This window comes from Diadema antillarum, unplaced genomic scaffold (genome assembly GCF_040938485.1).
Source record: "Diadema antillarum isolate AM-2024a unplaced genomic scaffold, OU_Dant_1.0 seq00001249_RagTag, whole genome shotgun sequence".
In the NCBI taxonomy this organism is placed as follows: Eukaryota; Metazoa; Echinodermata; class Echinoidea; order Diadematoida; family Diadematidae; genus Diadema; species Diadema antillarum.
In genome coordinates this window covers 242,676-262,330 of record NW_027272035.1, presented here as the reverse complement: position 1 = coordinate 262,330, position 19,655 = coordinate 242,676, and the positions used below count along the sequence as shown (strand labels likewise).

The window sequence follows — 19,655 nt, the reverse complement described above, 5'->3', positions numbered from 1 at the left end:
ATGCCTTAATTTCTGACTCAACTGCCTTTCAATTAACGCAAATGATGGGAAGCAGCAAAACTTCAAAACCTCAAAAAATGGTGTGAAGTCCACCTTCATATACATAAGGATTGAGAGAATGCAGTGATATTAGTAGCACACATCAGTGAAAGTTTGAAGAAAATTGGACAATCCGTTCAGAAAGTTACGAATATTTTAAGTATATGCGCAGTCACTGCTGGAAGAGAAGACCACTATACCCATACAGTGTATGATGTCACATGCGTCCAACTATATAAGGAGAATAAAAAAGAGAATTTCACAAAACTTTACTTTAGTAGTTTGAATAAAGTGCACATTTCTTCGACTTGCGATACTGACGTGGATGTTTAGGGTAATATCATTCCTCCTGCCTTCTGAAAGAGGGAAGTCGAGTGTTCTTTTGTTGTGCGCGAAAAATGGAAATATGTTGAATTTTCTTTAATCTTTCTTTCGTCGTACTCATGTGACATCACAAGCTATAGTAGTCTTCAGCCGTGACTGAGCAGAAACTTCAAAAATTAATAACTTTTTAACGGATTGTCCGATTTTGCTCAAACTCTCACTGATGTTTACTATTAATATTGCTGCATTCACTCAACCCACATGTCTATGAAGATGAACTTGTCCTTTAACGGCAGACACTAGACACGTCGTCAACAGTTATACTGTCTGTTTTGACTCTGAAACATGGTGCGAAAATACCAGAAAAATCAAGATTACAAATTATATTTCAAGCTGCAAAAATGATTGTGTATTTCAAAAATGAATTTGCCGCGGAGCGATGATGGCATTCGGCTATACACAGTGACTGCACACATGCATTTTTCTTCAGTTTTTTTATCTTTTTTTTAAGTCAGTGGGAAGAATCTCAAGATTAAAGTTCAGAAAGTCATGGGTTTGTTTTGATTTTAAGTTTTCTCTGTTCTTTTCATTCAGATTTTTACACTGCACGGCCCCTGGTCCCTGTGTTGTCTGCGCTCTGAGGCCTTTACTTGAAACTTGTGTTGGCATCTCGGTAATGGACCCCAGCTGACTTACTTGGAGTTTTATTTACCAAATAATAGCACCTATAAACCCACCAAAAACGAGTGAAAAAAAAAAGGTTGCTCTAATCTGTGTGTATACATCTATCAGTGGGGGGGGGGGGCGAACCCAGTCTTTATCTATTGTAAAAACAAAAGAAATAAAAAGAAAAATGGGAGAATGCGAGCGCCCCCTTTCGGAATTCCTTGATCCGCCCTGTCTATACTCCCCCTTGTACTTTTGGGTGCCTCATGCAAGGTGTTTTTTCAGGCCGGTGCACGGGTTCTGTTGGACTATGGGGTCTGGGTCATTGGTTCACTTGCCTTCCCCCTCTCACTTTAGATGGGAAGAAGCTACAAGACGGGGCATATTGAATTATGTGATGGGTGTTTTTGTTGTTGTTTTTTTTTGACAGCTCCCCGGCCGCACAGCCCCATAAATCATGTGTATATAAGTTGCAAAAAAAGATCCAACGCATGCAGCTCTCAGCAGTAATAGGCCCGTATTTTACTGTAGACCAAAGTTTTAACACTTTAGCTCCATTTTAGACCAAACATTGGTTTAAACTCGGTTTAAAGTTTTTAGCAGAATATATACGGGCCATAGGCTTTAGTGGTCTATACAAATAACTAACTTCTGTTTTAACTTGTCTGCATCATTGCAGGGAATATATTACTGTAATATTGAAAATAACACAGTCTGCAAGAATCCTCAGCTTATTGAAGGAGGCAGACTTGAAGAAGAAGAAGAAGAAGAAGAAGAAGAAGAAGAAGAAGAAGAAGAAGAAGAAGAAGAAGAAGAAGAAGAAGAAGAAGAAGAAGAAGAAGAAGAAGAAGAAGAAGAAGAAGAAGAAGAAGAAGAAGAAGAAGAAGAAGAAGAAGAAGAAGAAGAAGAAGAAGAAGAAGAAGAAGAAGAAGAAGAAGAAGAAGAAGAAGAAGAAGAAGAAGAAGAATGTGTCGAACTGTCCGCTTTTGGCGATCGAACGAGATGTGACTGGGCAAGTTGTTTGTGTGTGGAGTGATGTGGCTCTATACGCGCGCGCGCGCGTCGACTCAACGAATCAGGAGAGATCGCATCTACCCACGCAAAGAGTCAGTCTGAAACGGTGCCCGATCGCCGTGTGTGCAGTGTTCTGTGTGCTGCCGCTGTAAATTAAAGGACCGTGCAGTGCTCCGATCGAATGCAGCCATTCGTATCGGAAGTCGTGGCGGAGATATACGTGGAGGCCAAATTGAGAGAGTAGAGTAGCCCTATAAAATCTCTTTGGTGGAGGCTGAAATGACGTGAAATGTTATCTTCTCTTCATTCGTTGTGAGTTATTTCCACGAAGGAACTTTCTACAAGCTGTTGCAGTAGTGATTTCTGTGACTTATTACCGTGATTGGCAGCCCCGTGATTTTTACGGCACGGGTTTGACTCAAAAGTTTATTTTTGACAATTCGACAATTTCAATTTGCATGATTCACTGGCATTAAACAACCATGATTTGGGAGGATTTTAGAGTGTGTGGGTTGTGTATTAGACTGTTACATACACAGCCCAAGTCGGGCTATAAATTTACTATGGGTTGTGTAAATCGCTATGCAGGATCAGAAACAGAAGTTTACAACCTGACAACCGTAGAAAGAACTCTGTAAAATTTACTCAGGGGCCTATCCGCCATATTTTAGTCAAAAGTTAGGTGAAATTTGTGGGATGTTGTAACGTTAGTTAGTCAGAATTCACGATGTGATCAAATTCAAAATGTGATCTAATTGAGAACACTAAAATTAGTGAAAAAAAAGTGTTAGAAATCTTAGAAAGATATCCCCAGCCATAGACAGTCTCACCTTTTGATAATTTCATTTCACTCGAGGCAGAAAATACCGTAGATTCATATCCCGGCCCGGGCTCAGATTGTGTACTAACGTTAGTCGTACCATACCATACGTCTCTACGTGCAGAATTTTTAGCGACAAATTTACACAAGTGACTTTTTTTTTTAATGAACACCGGCGCAAGCTCGTCATAATTTTAATTGACCGCCGGTTTTCTCATTATTGAAAAGCACGTCTACAGCCTACAGGCCTGAGTCAGAGACTCCAACTCTCCCGCTTTCGACGGGAGATCTCCCGCCGAAAGCCCATTTGTGCAAAATCTCCCGTTCTCCCGCTTGAGATTTAATTTCTCCCGCCCTGGCTCTGTGTCTCCCGCTTGAAATGATTTCTTACTTATTGCCATCGTATGTTTAAAAATAGGCCTTAGATAGCACAAAAATAGAGAGCATCGGTAGAACCCTACAGCTTTCAGGGCCCTGGACCCCGTGATGTGCGCTTCGCGCACATCAAGTTGGAGTCTCCCGTTTGCTAGGGGTTTCAGGCGGGAGAATCTCCAGATCAGAAGGTGCTTGGGGTTGGAGTCTCTGCTGAGTACTTTGAGTCCAGTGAATGGGCAAATATGTGCTAACAATACTTTCATAAGTCTTTAAACCCGTTCTTTACTAGATCTAGTCTACAGGTAGACAAAACTGTACGAGCTGAAATTTTCGCGGTGATTTTATTTTCGCGAATTGCTTTTGAACCGCGAAAATAATAACAACACGCAAATAACTATGGTCTGTAGACCCTCGCAACCGCAAAATTAACAATACGCAAAAATGTCCTCCAAGTAGCAATTCGCAAAAATATCTGTATGCGAAAATTTCAGCTCGTACAGTATGTCACATGTGTATTTACTTACTTTACTTACTTACTTTACTTTAATCCATCGATGCTAGTAGGTCCGGGCCTGTTCATCGATCGATTGGTAGTCATTTGAATCAATCTTTCAATTACGAGTGGTTCTATGGCAAGGTGTGTGTGTGGAGAGGGAGGATTCAGGACATCTGTTAGTATCCTTCAGGGTCATAAACAGAGGGCAATTCTTTCCAGTAGTTGTCTAGTCTGTTTTTGAAGGAGTTCACAGATGGGGCACTGACTACATCTTCTGGTAGCTTATTCCATGATTCCACCACTCTATTTGAGAAGAAGAACTTTCTAACATCTAGGTGAGCGAATGTCTTCTTCAGCTTCAGAGTGTGACCACGTGTTCTATCTTCATTATTGAGATGTAGCAGGTCAGTGTCAGTGTTATATAAGCCATGGACATATTTGTAGACATCAATCATATCACCCCTCCTTCTGCGATGGATAAGCGTTAGTAATTTGAGGCGTCTTAACCGGCTTTTGTAGGGTATGTCCTTCAAGCTTGGTACCATCTTTGTGGCCCTACGCTGGACATTTTCAAGTCTCCTCTGTTCACCAATCCTGTACGGTGACCATGCTGCTTGACCATACTCTAAGACGGGCCTCACAAGTCCTCTGTACAGAAGTTTGAAAGTGTCCTCATCAATGTTTGTGAAAGCTCTTCGTATTACCCCTAGTAGTTTGTTGGACTTGGACACAGCCTGGGAGATGTGATCTTTGAAGGAGAGCTTAGAATCTACAAGCACTCCGAGGTCTCTTTCCACTTCCGATTCTTTCAGGGTTACTGTTTGACTGCCACTTTTCATGCAATATTCATGACTTGAGGGTGACCTGCCTATCTTCAACACCGTGCACTTGTCAGGATGGAATCTAAGTTGCCATTCCTCTGCCCATTTCTGCATCTTATTCAAATCAAGTTGCAATTTCTGAGAATCTTCCAAGGTGTCGCTTCGAGCATAAAGTTTAGTGTCGTCTGCAAAAAGCTTGATTCCAGACTCAATAGTATTGGGAAGGTCATTAATATACATCAGGATCAACAGTGGCCCGAGTACGCTTCCCTGTGGAATTCCACTGTGTACTGATGACCATTCCGACTGCTGACCATTTACTACTACTTGTTGTCTTCTTCCAACTAGGAATGCTCTGATCCACCGCAGGGCCTGTTCATTGATACCAAAGGATTCAACTTTCTGCAGTAGTCGGAGATGCGGTACAGAGTCAAATGCTTTCATAAAGTCCATGTAAATGGCATCAATATTACCTCCATCTTCCAGTACATGTGTCCAGTCATTAAGTACTTCCAGCAACTGAGTGGTGCAGGAACGACCAGCAATAAATCCATGTTGGTGTACAGACAGCATCTCATTTGTTAACAGATGTTCCATTATTTGTTTTCTCACCATGCACTCCAAAATCTTGCATACAACGCATGTAAGGCTCACTGGTCTATAGTTCTTGCTCTCCTGTTTGTTCCCCTTTTTGAAGATTGGGGTAACATTAGCTGACTTCCAATCAAGAGGAAATTCACCCTTTTCTAGACTCATCTTGAACAGGAGCGCAAGTGGTACATCAAGGACGCCTGCTAACTTCTGCAGTAAACGTGGATGTAGTCCATCTGGTCCTTGAGACTTGTTTGGCTTCAGTTTCTTTAGCAGCTCAAAAACATCTGTTGGTGAGATATCAAAGTTTGTCAGTGCTGATTCATAGTTAATTTCTAGAGGTTCCGGCATTCTCTGCATGTCTTCATGGGTGAAAACACTTATGAAAAAGTCTTGCAATACCTGAGCTTTCTCCGCGTCTGTTTCTGTGGTAGTTCCATCTGGCTTAATGAGACTGGCAATACTTTCTCGGGCTGTGGTTTTAGTCTTCACATAAGACCAGAAGGCTTTTGGATCCTGCTTGACTCCAGAAGCTATGTTTTTCTCTAGTCTTTTCACTGCCTTCTTACAGGTCCATTTCGCTTGATTTCTTGCTCGAGCGTATATTCTCCAGTCCTCTTCTGTCCTTGTCCGTTGCCATCGTCTATAAAGCTGGTGTTTCTTCTTGACACTTGCTAGTGTGGCTGTATCCATCCACGGTTTCTTATGTTGTCCTTTTCTAACATCTTTTTTTGGGGTGTATCTGTTGAAAATCGCTAACACCGTATCTTTCAAGAAATTCCAAGCATTGTCCACTGTTTTGGAAGAAAATTCTCCTTTCCAGTCAATATCACTCAGTTTCTCTATCATACTGTCGTAATCTGCCTTAGAATGTAGATACTTTGCAGGGTTATCTTTCCCAACGATTTCTTTTCCTCTGATGTAGAAAATAAGAGCGCAGTGATCACTTTTGCCTATTCCTGCTGTTGTTTGAATTCCTGATATCATGTCCTCCTCATTTGTGAACACGAGGTCTAGTGTATTTGACTGCTGGCCAGTGCGATGTCTAGTTGGTTGGTGTTGGTGTTGTATGAGGAATGCGTCCCTTGTGGTTTCTAGAAATCTATTTGCAGGATGGTTTGGTCCTCTGCAACATGACTCCATTTCCAGTCTATTTCTGGAAAGTTAAAATCCCCAAGGAGGAGTTTGTCACAGTTTCCACAAGAACCAAAGTCTTCTACTAATGTATTTAACTCGTCATTTGCTGTATCAGTACTTCCTGGGCTCCTATAAACCACACCAATGAGGAGTTTTGAGTGTGACAATGAGATCTCTGCAAACACTGCATCTTTGAAGGCTTCTCCTCCCATTTTGTGACATTTCTCTGCTTTTAAAGATGAATGCACATACAGGCACACTCCTCGTCCTTCTTCGTGAAGATTGTGGAAAAGTTCGAAGCCATCCAAGTGGATTTCTCTTGGCATTAGCTCATATCGTGAGTTTTTTGGTTTCACTTCTGTGATTCCTATAATGTGAGGGTTGTGCAAGGAGATAAGTGCCTCTAACTTGTGTCGCTTATTCAGTAAAGTATCAGCATTGGTGTATATACATTTCAGGTTGTGCTGTGCAGGTGCAGGGTAAAAATCTCGCTCAGTGACTACTCTTCGAGATCTGGAAAGTGCTGCTTGCTCTGCAGATCCACTATGGGTTGTATTTCTTCCTCTTGATTGATCCTGTTGGGTTCTTGAGGTGCCGTTAGGTTGACAGTGTCCGGGTAGGACCCTATGTTGATGACTTTCCCATTTCTTCTTATCCACTTGGCATGGATATCTCCTTTTTGTGTCGAATCTGCCTTTTTTTCTTGCCAAATCTTCCTTAAGTTTTTTTCCTCATCACGCTGCAGAGGGGTGAGATCTTTTCTGAGGACAATATCCTTGGTTTCATTGGTCTGTATTTACAAATGCAGATTTCCTTTAATTCTTTTTCCTCCTGTTTCCTCATGTTATTTACCTGTATATAAAATCCCCCTAATTTCTCTTGATTTGTATTCATGTTCGAATGTCGCAGTCAGCAGCATATCCGTATTGTAATCCCTCCCACGCGTACTTTTTGATTTTAGATCTACAGTGTATACGCAAGAGAGCCATTGCGCGAGGGTGGTCAATCTAAAAATAGGTGGTCAATGAGCATTAGACTTACTATTTTGTAGACACAAAAGTACTAACAGTTACAAGTTGTCTACAGACAACATTAAACATGGTAAATCACAGTCATATTGATAGTACCCATGTGTATAAGCTGAGCTGAGAAGGTTGACTGATAAGGTAGGGTGGTATGACGAAATGAAGGGGGGGGGGGGACATTGGGAAGTCTATTCCAACTTTTTTTACTATAAACTTAGTAGAGTCCCCTATCACTCGGTAGCCTAGAATAGTAACCTGGTTACATCCAGTACATGAAGAAGAAGATAATGAAAAATACTGTATGGACTTATTGTATTGGCTTTTTGAAGAGTTGCCATGAACTTTTTATTTGTTTGTTTATACCTTGACCTCTCTGTACAAATCTTTAATAACAATTTCAAAACAATCAAATTTCTGTACATTTTGAATGTCCTTTTTTGCAGTGGAGAGTAGAGTGTCTAGAGACCGGTCGACAATGCTGTTAAACTAAAGGTTGGAGGTGATACCACGAAAGATTTAAAATATGGCATCAATACGGAGACAGCAACGCCTCATGTCTGTGAAATCACAGTACATGATACGTGACAATGAAACCTTCACTTCCTCGAGTCCGCGTCCGGAAGCTGAGGGCAGAGAAATGACTGGGCTGCCATCATCACTTGAACGTGGACAAACGGGTGGCTTCAGGCAGGCAAGAGCTAACCCGATTTTCTTTGAGAGCAAGAACAGAAATTCCACTGATGTCGCCTATCGTCAAAGACAAAGCCAAAAAGCTCAAAACTTTGAGGACATTCATGAATCAGTACAGCTACAAGAGAAGAAGACAGCAGGTAAACATGCCTTGTGATTTTGAACTCCATGGAATGTATAGATTAAGATTTGTGCAATTATTGATAAATGCATCTGAAACTCACCATCTTTCTTATTGTTACAAGTATGTTAGTGTCATCTAATGTGCAGAAAAATCATGAAGTTGTTATCATAGGCATTTACAGATGAATCAATGTGCAGTTTATGTTCTATAAAGTATACGAATTAAATGACTGTGTTCTTATTGATCTGCCTGTCTTCCTATATCTCTGATATTTTCACTTCATGATCAGTTGCAAGTTTTAAAAGTATGAAACAATAGTCAGTGCAGTTTTCCAAATTTTCATATGTGTACATATCATTGCTCTGTAAATGGTTTCAGTAGTAAGCACATGCTACTGTATTATTCTAACCCATAGTGTGTGCATGCAAACAAGTTTGGGTTTTGTCAATGAGCAGTTAGCATGCAGCTTATTTTTCATGTATGAATTGGTCTTTCAGTCAGTACAGCTGGGGAAGGTCTACTTCAAGAGCTGTATGCAGACCAAAGCAAACGTCTGGAGAAGGCGGAGAACGCCCTCAATGGAGCCCAGAAAGCCAGGGACACGCTCGAGAAAAAATGTATGGAACTGCAAGCAGAACTCACAGCACAGACTCAGGTGATGATCCAGTCATCTCTTACCTAAGTTTGTGGCTTTTGATGCTTAGGAAATGTGCAAATGTAATCCATAATGGCCTTGTTTTGGTCTGTAAAATATATGTACTATTTATGTATTTATTTATTTGTTTATTTGTTAGTATGGAGGTAACTTAAGGGCAAGTCTGATTTGGTACCAAACGAAATGTTTTTGCATGTTGGGTGTCAAAAATGCTCCATTAAGTTCACAGTTATATTTACACTTTACACACTGAAGGGTAGGAAAAGGAAATCCAACAGATAATGGTAGTGAAGACAAAGTTAGATTTGATAAGAAGTCAATCTAGTCAATGATTATTTGGCTGACAGTAATTCAACTTGAGGTCCTATGGGCACCTCTTAAAAGAAAAAATTGTCTCAGTCATATTACTGTAGCATCATTTGGTAATAAGTTCTTGAATGTGCAATACATCAGAGGATGAAGTTGAGGTGGTCAAATTTGTTGCAGTGATCCCAGTCACTACCTCATTTGCATGATGTAGATAGCTAGTTTTGATTGATAGAGCTAAACCTGCATCTCCCAAGTTCAAATCAGGAGTAAACTTCTACATTGATTTCTTTTGATTGTTTAATTGTGCAGGTTAATAAGGAGCTGAAGAAACTCTTGGTAGCTTCAATGGGGGCAGACCTACAGTTGCAACTAGAGGGCATGGCCCGGGACCGCGCCCAACTGGCCCAGGACCTAGAGAACACCATGACGGCCCTCCTCAAAGAACGCGAATCCCTGGAGAAAGTCAACATCCAGTGTGACGTGTGGAGGAGCAAATTTCTGGGAAGCAGGTACTGGTTGTACTTGTACAGTTTCTATGTGCACAGAGGGCTTCTACAGTATTTCATGAGAATTTAACCTATTGAGGATGAGTCCCGAGTAACTACTGTACGAGCTGAAATTGTCGTGTACAGATATTTTCGCGAATTGCTACATGGAGGACATTTTGGCGTGTTGTTAATTTCGCGGTTGCGAGGGTCTAACTGAACTTAGCTATTCGCGCGTTGTTATTTTCGCGGTTCAAAGGCGAATTGCGAAATTCGCGAAAAAGAAACCACCACGAAAATTTCAGCTCGTACAGTAATACCAAGGCAAGTGTCTATGGGAAATGCGTGTTGTACCAAAATCGGCCCGTCCTCAATGGGTTAATTATTCTTCAAGTTCTTCTGCCTGCTTCTGACTTGCTTTCAATAATGACAGTATTGGCAGTAATATTGCAGAAATATCACAAAATACGAGATATGTCAAGCTCTTATTATGATAATGTGTTTGTCATCTCAAGATTGTAAAAACATGAATCACTTTATGTATGTGTTAGTTGAAGTGTTTTACGACACTTAACAATGCACGAATATTTCTGTTTTCCCTTTTCTGTATTTGATGTTAATTTCAAGGCCTCCATTCAACCTATTTATGCTAGATGAATGCAAGAGAATTGTACGCTGTGTTTTCTATTTTTTCTCAAGGTTAGTTTTAGATGGTCTGCAAATGCAATGCAACATGATTTACAGGATGATGATATCTTGAAATATGATCTTAGAATTACGACTAGATGCCTAGTCAGCAATTAATTATGCCAATTTATGTCATTGAAGCTTCTCTTGAATAACCAGTCAATGTCTATCTACTGTAATGAACTTCACTCTTATCTGTACTGTTCCGCTTCTCTACTACTATCAGATTACAGGTAGATGAACTAGTGTCTTCCAGGACACACCTAGACATGCTTCAGCAGGAATCCTGCCACGCCCTCCAGAAGCTCCTTGACGAGAGAGCTGAAATGAGAAGACACATGATGTCCACCAATCGGTAAGAGCATCATCCAGCTGTCTTCTTCTCCCTCTAATGCTTGCGGGTTGAGTCCCCCACTTTCAAACCCTCTCATATTCAAATACTCAAGCATTGACATCAGCTGAGAAGACTGAACATTTGTAAATTAGTCCAACTCCAAACCAAAGTTAGAAGCTACTTGAGAGCACAAGCCTCCACCAGGGCCATAGGGTCAATAAAGCCACTTCAACTCTGCATGTATCTTTGAAAAAAAAAAAAAGGCTGAATCCTAATAATGACATTGGTCACAACACAAAATCAGTCACCTGTCCCTTTCACCACAATTGACCTGTCCTGAGTATTTCATCAAAATTATTCATAGCTTTTGAAGGATTATTGCCAGCAAACTTAACTGAACTAAACTAAACAAACAAACAAACAAAGAAAAAAGAAATCAAATTAATGAAATTTTGCGTGAAGTTGTTTTTCTTTAAATTGTCTTGTCAAGTTGTTTTAATTGCAACTGATACAAATTACATTGATGTAGGGCAATTTGTTAATCAGTTGCAATAAACAAAAGAATGCTGGCAAAAGCTCATGTTGAAATCCATTTTAGTTTTATTATGCATCCTTTAACATTGTCAAAGTATCTTCTCCCTGCCTTGTGAAATATGTACTGTTATTATCAATGGATGATGAGCATGTCTTGGCTAAGGAGTCCGCATGCAGAGCAGCAAATCCTTTTGATGAGACTGTCATGATACAAAAATATATATATATATGAGAGAAAACTTAAAAAGATATCACTCATGCTGACCGGACCTATGATCTTTCCCTTTCTTCCTCGTCCTTCCAGGTTGTTACAGTATCTATCCAGGGCTCTACAGAGAAACCACAGCATCACGGAGGAGAGCAGCAAAACGCCGAGCAACGTCATCACGCTGGCCCTGGTCAATGAGCAGCTGTCTTCCACGATCTCCAGTGTTCTCCTGGGTGATGTCGGTCGACACCATCAGGGGCCAGAAGGGGGAAACATTCCTGGTCAGAGGGGTTTTAACTTTGTGGACTGGACGACTGCAGAGATGCTTGCCAAAGATGTAAGATTATTACCTCCACCAAGGGAGGAGGTTATGTTTTCATTACCGTTGGTTTGTTTGTCCGTGTGCAAAATAACTCAAAAAGTAGTCAACAGATTTGAATGGAACTTGCAGGAAAGATTTAGAATGATACAAGTAAGAGATGATTAAGTTTTGGTAATGATCTGAGAATTTAGGGGAATTTATGAAGGATTTTTTATATTTTGGGAGGAAGGGTCAATGAACTTCGGAGTTCAGGATTTGAGGTTTGCATGCGCGCACTAAAGTGAGTGCTCTAGTTTCTGCCAAGGTAAGGCACGCCACGCAGCTGAGGGTTTATGACGTAACAAAAGGTTTCTATATTGGGAAATCGGGCGACTTTCAGCACACAATGCTATAAGTACGTATGGGTGCAAATCACTGATATCTCTATGGAAGAACAAGATCAGTGGTGGAAATGAGCTGCATGCTTAGCGGAGGTCTGCGCTCTCAGAGTGCTTTTCTAGTTTCTTTATATTTGCATTTGTTTGTCAAATGATTGAATAATCGAATTGATTAGATAGACAAAACTCACAATGCCAAATATCTGTGTCGTGATTTGGTATATCTTTCAGATAGTGATGTAATCAAAGAGAGCTTAGCTTCAATTGTACTTTTTGTCTTTAAATCGAATTGAAATGTTAGCATTTGACTGGCGATTTGCTAGTTCTTGGTGTCATGCCATTTTGTTTTTTTCTCAGTATTTTCATGTATGGTGGAAAAGATTCTGTTTTTCTTCTTTTATGGACATAGCAAGTTGAAAGTGGCATAGTTGTCTGATCTGAGATTCTTTTCTGTTCACTTAGCTATCATGTTAAGTAAGTGCTGTATCTGACAATAGAAAGGTGCAACTCCTCTCTCCTCTCATATTTCACCAGTTTTTGCTCAGTGTTTGCAGATGTTGTACTTTGTTATTTGCATATGTTCCATAAAAACTATGTTACTTTCAAGGGCTTTCATACAAAAATATCTGCTTGTTTATCTGCAAAAACTACAGATAGGAGAAACTGTTGAAGTTTGGTTGATTCTTAATGATTTCCATTGGTTCCTTGCTTCCTGTCTGCAGATTCTGCTCAACAAGCAGCCAATCATGAAACTTGAACAGATTCAGCAACAAAGTTTCCTTCAGGGCCCTGTCCCCAAGGTCAACATGACCCATCGCTACCACCCTCACACCCGCTATGAGAACATCACCGTCAACTGCTGTAACCGCTGCAAGGGAGAAATCCATGTGGTGTGAAATTCCTTAGGAACAAAGGCTTGACAGCATCGCTTTCATCAGTTTCTGCCAAAAGAGGAACATCCTCAATTTTGAGACATTTTGTGAGACTCTGAGCTGTCATACAGAAACATCCCCATTTGTTACAGCTGTATCAGTGGAATATCAGGCATCAGTGGAATATAAGGCGTCTTTGTAACAGATCATGAAACAGTAAACACTTTTTCCGACAAACTCATATACTGTGACTAGTTGGGTCATTATGAATATCTCAGCTTGGAGAAAGGAGTCTAAATGGAGAAGTATGTGTCACATGGAAATTCACTGATATATATTTTGCTTTGGTGCATCATTTCATCAGTTTTCATTTTTGGGAGGTAGTACTGCATTCTCTACATCATGAACACTTGCAACATCCTCAACAGGATTTAAGGTTGTGTTAAAAGTTTACATACATGTAGTTACAGTGTCATCAATAACTGTCATAGACTGGAAGATTTCTATACTGTAAACATACTTTGTAGGTGCTTTCCAGAGGATTTGAGATGATTTCATCAAACAGATACTGACAGTCAGATACAGGTTTAATAAAGCAGCAAAATCCTATGCACATTGAACCCAATATGTTCTGATATGCTACTCAAGCCCATGTGACTGGTGACAGAGCAGGCTATAGCACAAACATAACAATGGTTGAAGCTGAGCATACACACAACATGCCTGTGTTATGATCAGCTGTAATGAGTTACATGTGTGTATGAATAAGGTATAATTGTCCAGCTATTAGCCAAGTTTGCAAATGTGATGATATGCATGTGCACCATATTGCCATACACAGTATGTAGCAGTAGTTCTACACAGAAGAATTTGTCTGTCTGGAGGAGTTTTGAATCATTTTTTGACATGATATTATTTGGCTCTGAGGTGATTCCGTGAAGCCAGACTTACGGGTGTTGCAAGAAAGTTGCAATCAATTGCATCTCCCAAAATCTATTGCAAAGTTTGCAATAGATATTTGCAATTGATTGCAACTCGACTTTCTTGCAACACCCCCTTAGTCTCCACGGAACATATCCCTGATGACAAGATACAGGCTGATCTTTTGGTCAACAGTAGTTCTAACTTTTTCTCTTGTGTGAAAAGCAATGAGCAGTAGCATTCCACATGAATCACTTTTCACCAGGAAATTAGTTCTGCTTTAATTTCCAGAATAGTTTATTATGGCATGCAGAAAGGTGTGATGATGTGAAAATGTGTAGCTTAATTTGACAAGATTGTTTTATTTGAGTTGAGAAAAATGAGTTGCTATGTTTATTACCGTACATTACTCATATTACCAATTGCCATAAAGAGTGGGTCTAGGAAGGCAGCTGCCTGCTTGGCATGTCACACTGGGGTAGCATTGTAATTTAGTGTATAATACCTTTGTATATTTTGCCTCAATCCCAGCACAATATTTTGGAAACTTCAGGTGTTCATGAAAAAACAACAACAACAACCTCCATGATTCCAGATTCAAAACAGAAAATTTTTGGTTTGTTATACACACATTTCTTATTATCATCTGTGATAGAAGAGAGCCTTTTCAGATGTTCTGTTTTTCTTTTTGTATGCCATGGTGTACATAATCATACACCCCGTGTGTGCCACATTATTCTGAGACTGCAATGCATGAGCATTTTTGGGAACATTCTACTTTTCAAAGCCATGTAACTTTTTATAGCAGAGCTTTAGTGCAAAAAAAAAAAAAAAAAAAGACAGCAAAGAAGTACAATCAAGAGAGTATGAACATTCTTTTGAATAAGTGAGCTGAACTGAAAAGTGCAATTTGTATGAACTGTTGTGCTACACATTATAATTTTTATAGCTTTATTTCCGTAGTAATGTCCATCTTGGCTGGAAAACAAGAGTAAAATTGATATAAAAAACACTCAAAGAAAATAGCAAGAGCAAGCAAACCCTAGTGTTTGTGATAGTGCCTTAATTTCAAGAGTCCTGTTTTTGAAAGCCTGGGGTGTTGCAATATCACATAGCTTGAAATACTGACACATGTTTTGCAGAAAATGTGTACACCCACCTTTGCTACACTACTTATATAAGTCATGCAAACTGCACATGCTTAATTATGATGTAATGGTGAAAATATAATGTATACAAGTGAAAAAAGATTTGAGATATTTTTGTACTTGTACATATTCGGACGTTCTGAAGGCTTTGTGATACATTTATGATGAAGCATGTTGCAGCAGTGTAACCTTTGCAGAGAATATGCATCCATACAACCTCTGTTCAATAGCAATTTACTTTTTCTCTTTATATAAAAAAAGGGGGGTTAGGGTTGTTTATCATTTTCCATATTTGCCATTTTCACCGAATCGTTTTTACTGTATGTATCACATAATATCACGCTGTGCCATGAGACTTCATGAAATAAAGGAAATATGAAGTACAGTACATACATAAAGTCCTTAAGAGTGGTATATATACATACTGAAGTCCTTCAATGTTTACATGACTGTTCTCTTTCCATTCATTTTGCATTTCCTGGAAACCTTGAAGCTGTTTTGTTCAGCGCTTGATGCATGAAAGTATGGGGAAACAATGAGACGGTTTCACCCTTAGATTTGAACAATATGTACATTGTATTTCATTCAGTAAAGATCAGGCTTGTGTGCACAATAGATGAATTGAGAATACACTTTGTACATCTGCACACACAAGCACACAGAGACACAGACACACACACACAGACACACACAAACACACACACAGACACAGACACACACACACAGACACACACACGCACACACACACACACACACACAAACTTGCTTATCAAGTACTGTAAAGGTTTAAATTTTTGCAATGTGGAAATTTGTGCGCATTTCGCGCAACCAGAAACTAGCACAATGATGAAAGCAAGCAAGTATTTTGGCTTGTTACATATATGCACCACTAATTAATGTCTTGATTCTGCAGAATTAAAAACATGTGAAATTCGTCTTACCTGGCTGAGGGCAAAAAGTTGCTCACATGAAAATATCCACTTTTTACAGTAATGACACTTAAGCAGGGAGACTGACACTCGTGTAATACACAAGTGTTTAGTCTACATTGTGATGTATAATAAGTACAGTTACATGTAGTTTTAAAGGTTGTTCTTTTGTTTCTGGTTTTAGTTTTAGTTTGCCTGACAGAGCGCTTTTTGCTCAGCAAGTCTCTTCCTGAAAAAATAAAACAATTAAAATTAATTTTGAAACCAACCCTCATTTCATAACTTTGTACAACAATTGGTGCATTCCTTGGCATGCTTTAGTACTCCATTCACCACAGACATGTCATGAAACTTGCTGATAACAGAAAAGGATTTGATAAGAGTTTCTACAAATCTCTTTTCTCTTGCTATAACTCCCAAGTGGGACAGTCACATTATTACATTTGGAGGGTTTGTCCAAATAATAATCAAGTTTTAGAGAAATTGACAGTAGCAAGTCACTGAATACCTTGCCATAGGTGTCTGTATAGGGACATACAGAAATGATGCAGAGAAATAGGTAACTATAATCATATCGTCTATTGAGAATGAGAAGGGCGTTACGTTGTCTTGAACACTACGGGTTTAGTGGCAACTTAATGCCCTTATCATTCTTGACCAACGATATCATAGTTGCCAAATCTAATTGGTTCAAAACAAAAGTTGCTTGAGGAGCAAACTTTTGCAAGCATACATATCCACATGTTAGTGGTGTGGTAATGATTTTAAGGAGCACCTTAATTCCAATATACATGTTTTGTAATATCAGTAGAACACTTTAATAGATCAGTGAAAGTTTTTGGAAAATCAGACAATCTGTTCAAACGTTTATTTGTAACATTTCTGCTTGGTCACTGCTTTGTGAGAAGACTACAGCAGTTTATGATGTCACATGCAATATAAGGAGAATAAGAGCAATTCCACAAAATTTCATTTAAAAAAAAAAGAGTACGCATTTCCTTGACTTGATATATGCTAAGGGTAAAATAGATTATTGCCCCAGCCTTCTGAAAGAGGCAAGTCAATTAAGTGCTCCATAACAGGAGCGGATCGAGGATTTCTGTAAAGGGGGGGGGGGGGGCGCAAGTAATATTTCTGGTGCCAGGTGCGCCCCCCTCTGGATCCGCCACTGTGTAAGAAAAGTGAAAATGTTGAATTGAAAAAAAAGTACATATTTCCTCAACTTGATATATATCTTATTCCCCCTGCCTTCTGAAAGAGGCAATTCAAGTGCTCTTTTATCATGTAAGAAAAGTGAGAATGTTGATTTTATTTATTTTCTTTAAAGGCCTATTGTTCTGCACGTGTGACATCACAAGAAGTTGTACTGAAGGGTGAGTTCCAGTACTCTGTGAAGATATCAGCTTGACTGTAAAGAGAGGATTATTATTACATGTACTATTTTATTACTGGCACATATTTCACATCATAGATACCAAACTGGTACACATTTTTTAGAATTGGCTTTATCATATGCGATGCGATTAAAGTAGTAGTACATTGAACAAATAAAATTGAATTGAATTGAATTGAATTACATGTACGGTACTTTATCATTCTCCAAATCTCTTTGATATTATACATTGTACAACATACTACATGTAGTACAAACTTGTACTGATCCAACCCGGCAATGACGTACTGTATGCTGCGCTCGCTCCATCATAACTACCGGTCGCGGTTGTAGCAGACTCGAGATACAACTAGCTCCGCCCACTGATTTCACACATTCATTGACGTACATCTAGTGGGGTGGCTTAGTGACAAATATACTGATAATCGTGACACGCCGGACAAAAGTGTCATTTTTTCCTCAGACATTGGTATATATATGAGGATCAAAATTAGGGGGTGCTCCAAGAAATCCGCTAACAGAAAAAATGAGAAAATGCCCTTAATTTGTACATAACAATAATGTCTGAATTCAAAGACTATACACAGGGCATTCGCCAGGTTTCTGTACAATGCAATGCAATGTACATGGTTGCTAGTCTTAAAATTCAGACCCATAATACGACATATTATGTGCATGTTTACAGTAATACACCATTTTTACTGGTTTTCCTATGGTAACAGGTGGTTAGTCTGTGTTGCAGACCTGAGGGAGGTGTGTTGGAATAGTCCAGTTTTCTTAAGCACCTTTTCATTGAATAATTTCATATAATTTCTTGTAAAGGATTTTTTTAGTACTGTCTACCTCCTGTAGAGAAATGGCAAAGAGTGACATGTGACTCTGGCTCAGATACTTTAAATCTTGGGCAATGACTGAGCCAGGTGTAGGACTATGTCACAGTTCATTTTTTCTCCCAGAACTACTAGTTTACCAGTAGAAGAGCTGCATATTCCATTGAGAACTTAAAGGGTGTGTACAGTTCTGGTCGAGGTGAAGATTTAGCTTTTAACGTTTCGTGAGATATTCAGAAACCACTCTATGAGATGTCAAAGAGCATGCGGTTCTAAGAGGTATCAAAAGTTTATTCGATGAAAATCGGTTTTGAAATGGCTGAGATATCCAAAAACAAGGTGAAACAAAGAGATACTAATAAAGTTGGGGCATGTCGCCTTTTATTATTAGCACTTTTTTGGATATCTCAGCCATTTGAAAACCAATTTTCCTCAAATAAACGTTGAATCCTTCTCAGAATTACATGCTCTTTCATATTTCATGAGAGGCTTTTCATTATCTCACTTAGGAATGTTCAAAACATGAATCCCCACCTCAACCAGTACTGTACAGTCCCTTTAAGGTTTTGGGTATTGCCCTACATATTTCCTAACAAATTTAACCCGTTTCCTCCAAGATTGTGTGAATTCCATAGGTTTAGCGCAGGGATTACCTGGTTCCCGTAAGCAATTTTTATAGTCCGCACCTCCCCTCTTTATATGTTTCTTATTTCTTATGGGGGTTATTCAAATGTTTAAAAAAGTTAAAAGTCTGCTTTCATAGATAAAGTTGAATTTAGACAATTTGAATATTTTTAAAGATATATTGATATTTGTAATTTCACTCATAAAGACTTAAAGCGGTTTGAATATTTTTGGTCTGATAGCTATGTATAGACATGTTATTAAAAAGTAAAAGCAATGTTTGATTGGTTCACATTATCCAAAGAGGGTGGGATGTAGTTGGCTGGTGAACAAAGTCTATGGGGAAGTTTAAAAAGTTAATAGAAATAAAACAAAATCGGCATAGAGCAGAATCTAAATCACAATATGATATGACAAAATTCCCGACCCCAAAGGCGGTTGATTCTATGATGCTTTATGTCAAAATACATTCCACCCAAAAATACATGTGATTGATAGGAGGAAAAAGTATAGCACATTAAAAACAATATAGTTCAACTAACCCCATTAGTCCAGCAGCATAATGAAATGATTGTTAAGTTTTATCGCCTTGTCAATTGAAGATGATGTTACATAATGACAATTATCAAAGTCAGGTAGATCTACTAGTATATCAAGAAACCAAAAAGAAGGGGTGGGGTGGGGAGAGAAGAATGAAGTAAGTTATTAGTATCTGTAGTTTTGGTTTTCAGTATATTCATTTTAATTTCCTTAATTTCCGTTAGGTCATCATGGATTGGAGCATTTGTGTACTAGTAATCTGCCAGGAACAAACACAAGAAAAACTTAAAGGTCCTATATATACACTTTTGGGAGAGTGACTTGAAAAAAATGTTCAGGATATCACATTTTATGCATAATATGTG

General features: G+C 39.0%; 1 protein-coding gene across 1 annotated transcript; it reads left to right on the top strand.

Moving 5' to 3' along the window:
- The first annotated feature begins 2,252 nt into the window (after positions 1–2,252).
- On the top strand, positions 2,253–13,108 carry LOC139745265 (golgin-45-like). The gene is made up of 7 exons (XM_071655666.1): positions 2,253–2,355; positions 7,752–8,138; positions 8,620–8,777; positions 9,396–9,595; positions 10,485–10,613; positions 11,431–11,671; positions 12,756–13,108. Exons 2-7 carry the CDS (start codon positions 7,832–7,834, stop codon positions 12,927–12,929), a joined length of 1,209 nt encoding a protein of 402 aa, XP_071511767.1. The 5' UTR covers positions 2,253–2,355; positions 7,752–7,831; the 3' UTR covers positions 12,930–13,108.
- The last annotated feature ends 6,547 nt before the right edge of the window (positions 13,109–19,655 follow it).